This window comes from Dryas octopetala, chromosome 8, assembly GCF_963921425.1.
Source record: "Dryas octopetala chromosome 8, drDryOcto1.1, whole genome shotgun sequence".
Taxonomy (NCBI): Eukaryota; Viridiplantae; Streptophyta; class Magnoliopsida; order Rosales; family Rosaceae; genus Dryas; species Dryas octopetala.
Genome location: NC_141373.1, coordinates 2,008,630 through 2,017,845, shown reverse-complemented (window position 1 = coordinate 2,017,845; position 9,216 = coordinate 2,008,630). Strand labels below are relative to the sequence as shown.

At 37.2% G+C, this 9,216-nt stretch overlaps 1 protein-coding gene across 1 annotated transcript; it reads left to right on the top strand.

Moving 5' to 3' along the window:
- The first annotated feature begins 225 nt into the window (after positions 1-225).
- LOC147275858 (Galactose oxidase/kelch repeat superfamily protein) lies at positions 226-3,500 on the top strand. The gene is made up of 2 exons (XM_086254421.1): positions 226-1,303; positions 2,997-3,500. Exons 1-2 carry the CDS (start codon positions 324-326, stop codon positions 3,286-3,288), a joined length of 1,272 nt encoding a protein of 423 aa, XP_086110547.1. The 5' UTR covers positions 226-323; the 3' UTR covers positions 3,289-3,500.
- The last annotated feature ends 5,716 nt before the right edge of the window (positions 3,501-9,216 follow it).

Sequence of the window (9,216 nt, the reverse complement as noted above, 5' to 3'; positions counted from 1 at the left end):
CACTCAACACAAGAGAACTTGACTAAGTTTATGTCATAGAATGATCAATATCAAGAAATTTTTAAAATAAAATTATTTGAAGAATTGATTATCGAGAAACTCCTAAAATATCAGTTAAATGGGTTAAACCGCCATTTGGGCAGGAATAGAAAGAATAATCAACCGCCAATTCCACGTGTTAGAAGACTGTAGCGTTTGGGGAAAGTTCAGTACAACAACGAAAAACTGAAATTGAAAAACAAAGCTAAAAAAAACTCAACGCCCCTTCCACATTCCACACAAATCAGTGTAGAAGAAGAAGAGATCACAAGAAGAAACACACCATGACCCAACCTTCACCTTCTTCTCCTTCTTCTTCATCATCATCTTCACCATTTCCACTGAGCGACGAAACCATAACCCTAATTCCCGGGCTCCCAAACGACGTCGCGGCGTTGATTCTCTCCTTGATCCCCTACTCCCACCAATCCCGCCTCAAATCCACCTGCAAATCGTGGAGGCTGTTCCTCTCCTCCAAAACCCTAATCACTCTCCGCCAGAGCCACCGCCACTTCTCTCACCTCCTCTGCATCTTCCCCCAAGACCCCTCCGTTGCCTCCCCCTACCTCTTCGACCCCCAAACCCTCGCATGGCGCCCCCTCCCTCCGATGCCCTGCAACCCCCACGTGTACGGCCTCTGCAACTTCACCTCCCTCTCCATCGGGCCCCACCTCTACGTCCTCGGCGGCTCCCTCTTCGACACTCGCTCGTTCCCCATCGACCGCCCCTCGCCGTCCTCCGCTGTCTTCCGCTTCGACTTCACCACCTTCTCCTGGGACTTCCTCGCCCCGATGCTCGCCCCGCGCGGCAGCTTCGCCTGCGCCGCCGTCCCCGGCGGAGGACAGATTCTCGTCGCCGGCGGTGGCTCGCGCCACACGCTGTTCAGCGCCGCAGGAAGTCGAATGAGCTCGGTGGAACGGTATGATATTCGGAGAAACGAGTGGGTTGCGATGGACGGGTTGCCGAGCTTTCGGGCCGGGTGCGCCGGGTTCTTTGTTGGGGATGGAGAGGAGTGGGAGTTCTGGGTGATGGGTGGGTATGGCGAGTCGAGGACGATATCGGCGGTGTTTCCGGTGGACGAGTATTACAAAGATGCCGTGGTGATGGAATTGAAGAATGGGAATGATGGTGGCAAGTGGAGGGAGGTTGGGGATATGTGGGAACAAGGGGAGAGGGTGAGACTCGGAAAAATTGTAGTCATTGACGATGGCGATGATCATGGACGACCTGCCGTTTTCATGCTTGATGGGAATGACATATTCAGGTAGCTTTTCCAGTTTTCTAATGCTTTGGTGTTTAAGGTTGGGCATAGATTTTTCCATTTTGTACAATAGCTTTGTTTCTTCTGTTTTGCTAGTTGCAATTTAGTTCCAACTGGATTCAGCTTATTCATGTAGATGTAGTCTTAGTCTTGCTGTTAAATACCTCTATGAAGCTTTAAGTTAAAGTGTTTGTGTTCTGCACCGTGAGCATCATTATTGATCTGTTTGAATCGGGTGTTAATTAACTTTAGTTTGGTGGGTGACGGTTGTTTTCAAATGAAATGAATGAGTGATTTAGATTGTGAATAGTAGCTATAAAATCTTGCTGCTGCCTCATCTTCCAGGTGTATTGATTCTTTACCTTTTCAAAACAACCTCATTGCATTTTCTTGAAACTTACAAGGTATTGAAATTGATCTCTGTTGCATTTGTGTTTGGTGTGAGAATTTTAGATTTCTGTAATCATTTGAGTATGAAATGTTTGTGTGATCTGGGAATGGGAGTGTAAGCTTTTCCATAACTCAGGGGGAGAAATAAACCAGGAAAAGGTAAAAGAAACTGAATGGTTGCTAAGGTGGTCCAGTCCAGAATAAGTACTCATGGATTTTCCTTCAGAATAAATTGCAAATGGAGTGATGAAATTAGGGTGTCGGATCTTAGATTGAGTGTGACTGTCGTCCCCTTTGTACCCTTAGCCAACAGCATTGAATTGAACATAACAAAAATTAAAACATGTATGTGGGGAGAGGGAGATCTCAAGTGGAAACATCAAAATGTTCTTTGATTTAGAAACCTAATGTGCTGACAGTAGCTCTTGGTGACTTTTGTAAGAATATCCAAGCTTTGTGGAATGTTGGAACTCTTTGTGGCATGGTCGTATTTGATATACTATTGTGTTTGGATTTGTCTTAAAAGAAACAGCCGGGGAGGTGTGGGGAGGGGGGAACCTAAATGTTTCTGAATTCTGATTCCGCATGATACAATTGTAGTTATACTTTCTCATGTTCAGTATGATCTTTATATTCCTGCAAAAGGATAATGCAGAAGACAGAGTTTGAGATCTTTGTCTATTAATTGACATGAAACTAAGAAAATGTAATTAGAAAATATTCTGTTTACAGCAAGTCTTTTATAGTTTCATCATATGAGGAGTTATGTGTTGATTTAAATTGGATAGTTATGCCAATTTAAAGTTTCTGACTTAGTGACCTGGTCCCTGGTCCTTGGAATACCTGTGACATAGATTCTACTGGGACATAATGGCTTTGATACTGTAGTTTACTTTTCTAGTTGATTGATCATGGTTTACATTTAGGAAATATTGTGTATCATTCTTTAATAATATAACAACAAAGTTGAAAGATCATAGATTTATGGCACTGTTTGTACAAGTTATTCTATTATATGGGGTCATTAACTGCATTCTTATAATTTTGCTTTGATGCATGGTTATTGATGTCGGTTTTTGTCTGTGCTTTTGAATTTCTCCCCTTCTATTCAACTGCTGTACGCTATCCTCAATTTCAAGAACAACCCCTAATCCTATTAGAAATTAAAACTCGAGGACCTGATTGGCATGCAGCCAATTTAAAACATGCTGCTCTGCATTTGATCTTTGAATGATAATTTCCAAAGAAGGGTTGTTGCTTATGTTTCTTCCACATCATGGTAAATGTTCTGTTCACTGCCCTGCAGATACGACATGGCTTCAAACCGTTGGTGTAAGGAGTCACATATACCAAGAAAGGCTCCTTGCAACTCATCATTTGGATTTGTTGTATTGGATGGAGAGCTGAATGTAATAACCCTGTTTAAGGCAGTTAAGTCAACAGAAAGCCGAAGGTCACGACTGCATAAGAGGGCAGGAACACTTTACATCCAAATCTACCATCCTAAGAAGAAGACATGGAGATCTCTCATTACAAAGTCACCCTTCCATTACACCCTGGATTTTAATACTGCAGTTATGAGCACCATTCGCTTGTGAACTTCAATTCTTATTGGTTTGTACTTGCTGTGTTAATAATTGTACCAATTGATGTGCAGCGTTGTGTAGATTGGTTCACCTGGTTCATTGCTACTAGCATATTTGTATAGGCATCGATGTACAGCTGACCAAGATGAATAGTTTGAATGGATATAAGTTTCATATATAAATTGTATCAGATGTTTATCCAGATAAAATATATATTTTGATAATTGATTGTGTTAAGAAACTTTTCCCCTGCATCCGTCACTCTATTCTCATTTCAAGAACCTGGTTTACAGTTGAAAAAAATAAAACGTTCTCTATGGGCACAACTTGGTATTTACAGTTTTTTTTTCATATTCCAACTCGGAAATCGTCTTGGTAAATGCTGGAATAAAATGGCTGAACCGAACCAAACCGAGTAAAGATTAAGGATTAATCTCGTTTCTGCTAAGCTTTAATTGGGTTAAAAATTCTTCAATACATGATGAAGCAATGCAATTAGCACTAGCTTATGGCTAAGAAGGAAGGAAGAAACTAGTTGTGCGTGGACCTTGAATTAAGAGTGTTGGGGGTAGTCAATGTCAATTGTCAAACACAAACCAAACGCACTTGCAGCGTTAAACAGAAACAGAGTTTTACTGCTGTGTGCATGACTTCAAAGTTTCAAAGTCGAGAATCAGTTATAAGAAATTCCTATAATTGCCAAGTCAACTCAAAATTTTGGGTTTAAGGTCCAATGGAGGGTACGTACGTCAAGTTTTTGATACTTTGGTGCGCTCTACAGGCAAAGACTCACAGGGTTTGGTTTTGATTTCCTTGTGCCCCAAATGCATGACATATTATTGTAGAAAACACGTTGATCTTTGCATGACTCATATTGATGCATGTGAGAGGTAACACCTTGTATAGCTAGAATATATTCATTTTGAAATTTGAATACATACATATATATATATCAAATACTCATTTTGATCTTCTGTACCTTCTGACCCATTCAATTCAATTTTCAATCTTTTCAACAATATAAGGTCGAGCCGACAAACCACATTTCACGTATAAAATGTTGAAAATCTTGGAGATCATATTATTAATATTGGTGAATTAATTTGGTGCCTATAAATACGGTACCCATGTATAACATACATGCAATATATCCTTCACTTTTTAATCCTAGCTAGCTAGCCATCTTAATCTTGGTGTTTCAGATCAATACAACCCCCCATTAATTATAGTCAGCTACATATACATATATATATATATATCATCTTAATTTTATATACCTACAATTATTATCATCATTAAATATGAGGTATCTTAATGTTTTGTTAGCAGTAACAATAGTGGTGTTTCTCATGAGTATGCAGATGTACGAGGCTGGCAGGGTGTTGCATATGCATGATGATCCTGATAAGAAAGAAAACTTGATGATCATGAAGAACAACAAAAATGTTGTGTTGGAGATGAAGAGAGGCCATGTCCCTCCAACTGGGCCTAGTGAGGGCACCAACATCCCTAGGCCTAGGGCTCATGGTGTCGCCACCGCAGCTTCAACCATTAACCAAAGGAACTTTGCAGGCCACGCCATCGCTACTACCAGTCTGCCTCCTCCTCCTCCTCCTCATCCTAATGCCAGGGCTCCACTACTTGGCGTGGATGCAGATTATAAATAAGTTGATTAATATGGGCAATAGTAAGTACACCACACCAGAAATTCTAACCTAAAGCAATATCGAACAAATGTAATATGGACTATATAGTATAGTATTTACTGCATGTGCAGAATAAGTCTAGGAGACAAACCAACTCAGTAGAATTGGACTTTTTCCTTTCTCTTATATTTATATGGTGTGATTTCTGTTGTTTTTGTGTTGCTACACATGCACACTATACTTGAATAAGAAAAATAGATGAATTCAATTTGAACCAACGAATATCTTATTAATTAATTCATTTCCTTCTATGGCTTTGCATTGGGGTGTAGTTTGTAATTTTGTTTCTGATCTGATATATGCATGAAGCCATGGAGGATATAATTAACAATGTTAATTAACATTAATAAGTACTCAGGTTCACATATATTTGAATTGTAAGCTATTTTTGTTGCTGTTGTATACCATACGTTTTGCATTATATATATATATATATGCATGCACTTTCAAGTCATATATATATATATATGTCCTACTTTACTCGTGTGCGCCCAGAATAATTAAATTTAAACTCCAAAGTGTTGAAAGAGTTGGTTCGGAGATGTAGCTGTAAACCCAAGTACCCGAGTTCGAGTCTACAGTTTGACCCTTAAAGCCAGGCAGCAAGGGAGGTAAAATCCCTTATGAATCCCCTAGGTCAAGTGTGGATTGTCTGCCTTTGACCGGCCCAAGGAATTCGTTTGGTACACGAAAAACAAGCACAAGACACCCTCGATTAAAAAATAATAATAATAATAATTAAGTTTACTTTTTCATGCCTCATCATTTTTGTGGTACCAAAAAGTTTTATTAGATTATTAATTGTAGATATATATTTGCCCAAAAAAAAAAAAGACCATTGTAGATATATATTTCATTGAGATATACTTCATTTTAAACATAATGAGATATGCATTGCATTGTGGGACTCAATCAACAATGTAATTCGATGATCAAAGCCGTTTATTCTCTAAGTCTATATACAAGAATCATTATTGCAAAAAATTAGATACATCGAAAACTATTAAGATATCTAATTGTGATTGAATAAACGGACGAATATTGGATTGTTAAAGCTAGCTAGCTAATTTACAAAGGTGACCGAAGATGTTAGCAAACCACGCTAAAACAAAATGTGTTGATGAACAATTCTGTACCCAATTAAGGTAACCTTCTTCGTTTCTCTTCGGCACCAGATGCAGATCGACTCTCCATTTCAATGACATTATAAAATCATATGGTACGTATCTCTATATATCAACAAATGTCAGAGGTGCTTCTGCTACTGATCTACGCGCGTGTACTTTTGAACTTAATTAATTGGTTAAAAACTGCAGGACCTTACTGTATTTAGAATTAATGCACCACAATTTCTTTATTCTAATGAAAGAAAACAGTAGCTACTATAACACACAATGAAACAAGCAATACCATTAGGTCTCATTTTATGTATAAGATATGATTGGATATAATAATTAAATAACTAAATTCATGTGTATTAAGGAAGAACATGAATAGTGTCTTCTAACTTTAAGGAAGAAGATAGAAAGAAGATGAATTATTTACAAGGGAAAACTTATCTCCACTAATCCCACAAAAAAATAGTGGGATTAGAAATGATAAGTTTTTCCTTATGATTAGTCAATATTATTCCTTCAAGTTATAAACTTCTTCTTTAAATTATTTATTTATCTTATCCAATCTTATCATATGTATCAAATTTATGGTCAACAAAAAGGTAATAGGTACCTTTTAAACTCATTGTTAAAGAAAAATAAATTCTTATATATTATAATTCTGACATACGATACAAAAAAGAAAGAAAGAAAGAATTTCCTCTGTACTTTTTGAAGCTAATCAATACACATTTTATTACAACTTTATTAAAGGAATTAAGAAAACCAGCTGCATTCTACAGGTATTTGATTGATTTTCTGTTATTCACTGCCAAGAATAAGAATATAAATAAAAGCCACAATTAGGCCTGTTAACATATAGTTTAAGAAATGTACGTAGCCCGCTGCAATTGTGGTTGATGGTTTGAATTGTAGAAGAGAGCCCATTAGTGTGGGCTTGGGATGTTAGTCCCTGAAGCAGGACCAGTGGGTGGGGATGAACCCTTCTGCAGTATTTGCTTGATAATCATAGGGAAGAATGGCGGATTGACAGTTCTGCCCCTAACCAATTTTGCTTCCCCATGCAACACTCTGCCGTACGCTTCCTGTGACTGCATGAACAAAAGAAAAACCACCACAATGGCCACCAAAACCATGTTTGAGAACTTCATTTTCAGGTTAATTTGGGTTTGTTTGGTTTGTTGGGCAAACAAAAATTCTATTGCTTTTTCTCTTTTTCTAGCTCTTTTGTTGGGTTGTAAGCAAAAGATGGAATGAATGAATGAGTGAACCAGTGAATAATAGATGGGGGATGCAGGGCTTTTTATATGCATCAATATATATGCATGAACCAACTTATAAGCTAGTACATGCATGACTTGGAAATTTTCAATTATTCAATATATCTATTTGTTCCTTGTTTTGACTATTGACGATTGTGCTCAAAGGTTAGAATTGAATATATGGGTCATCTCAGAAGAAACTGGGTATACGTAATTTCAAAATGAAAATCTTTCAAGACCTGCGTTGGCATGTGTGGCATGCATAATTAATACAATTAATATTTATGTTGGAATTAAAATGCTAATTCATGTTGTAAAATCTAACTTTATTTGTATATATTTTTGGCAGGGAGTGGATTCGTAGTTATATGGATATCTAGCTCACAATATTGTGGAATTGGCCTTTTTTCTTTAAGTTATATATATATGTATATATATATATATATGGTGTGATTTCTGTGGTTTTTGTGTTGCTATACATGCACACTGTACTTGAATAAGAAATATAGATGAATGTAATTCGAACCAACGAATATCTTAATAATTAATTCTTTTCCTGATCTGGTATATATATGCATCAATGCATGGAGCCATGGAGGATATAATTAAGAATGTTAACATTAATAAGTACTCAGATTAATTCACATATATTTGAATTGTAAGCTATTTTTGTTGCTGTTGCACACGGGTACCATACGCACTACAAGAAAAATGATCGACATAAGACAACATCAATTTAACAACCGTGCATTAAAAACATGATGTCAAATTTTAGTACTGACAACGTGCAAACAATGCATGTTGTCAAAGTGTGACTTAGTTATACTTTAACAACGTGCACTGAATGAACGTTATTAATATTCTATATCATAGTTCTGTTTGTTTTCTAAATAAAAGTATGTCATAATTTATTTTAGATAAGTTAAAAATTGTCTCTAAGATGAGAAATTGCTAGTAGCACATCAAGTAAAATATTATAAGCCTTTGATGTCCCATCTACCAGATTTACTTTGCATTATATATGCATGCACTTGAGAAGAACTTCAATTCTGTGGGATCCTCCTGCCACATCACCATCCTTAGTGGCAGGGGAAGCCAATTAAGAGATGCCATTTGGCACAGTGGTAGGAAGAGAGAGAGAGAGAGAGAGGTGCTTCTGCGTTACTGATCTACATGTACTTTTGAACTTAATTAATTGGTTAAAAATTGCAGGACAATTAATTAGTTAATAAGTAGAGGATCCAAATCCCTGTATTTAGAATTAATGCACCACAATTTCTATATTAGATAATGAAGGAAAACAGTAGCTACTACACAATAAAACAAGCAATGCTTTTAGTTTTTGGTCAACAAAAAGGCAATAACCTTTAAACTCACTGTTAAAGAAAAATAAATTCTTATTTTAATTCTGACATAAGATACAAAAAAGTACTTTGTGAAGCTATAATCAATACACATTTTCTTACAACTTCATTACACAACTTTATTAAAGAAATTAAGAAAACCAGCTGCATTCTGCAGGTATTTAATTGATTTTCTGTTATTCACTGCCAAGACTAAGAATATAAATAAAAGCCACAATTAGGCCTGTTAACATATAGTTTAAGAAATGTACGTAGCCCGCTGCAATTGTGGTTGATGGTTTGAATTGTAGAAGAGCGCCCATTAGTGTGGGCTTGGGATGTTAGTCCCTGAAGCAGAACCAGTGGGTGGGGATGGACCTCGCAGTACTTGCATGATAATCATAGGCAAGGAAGGTGGATTGACACTTCTGCCCCTAATCGATTTTGCTGCTTCCCCATGCAACACTCTGCCGTACGCCTCCTCTGACTGCATCATGAGCATAAGAAAAACCAC

Excerpts from the sequence above, each read along its gene's own strand:
- LOC147275858 (XM_086254421.1), top strand. The coding sequence starts at position 324 with ATGACCCAACCTTCACCTTCTTCTCCTTCTTCTTCATCATCATCTTCA. Across the intron at positions 1,304-2,996 it reads GATGGGAATGACATATTCAG|ATACGACATGGCTTCAAACC; the intron begins GTAGCTTTTCCA and ends ACTGCCCTGCAG.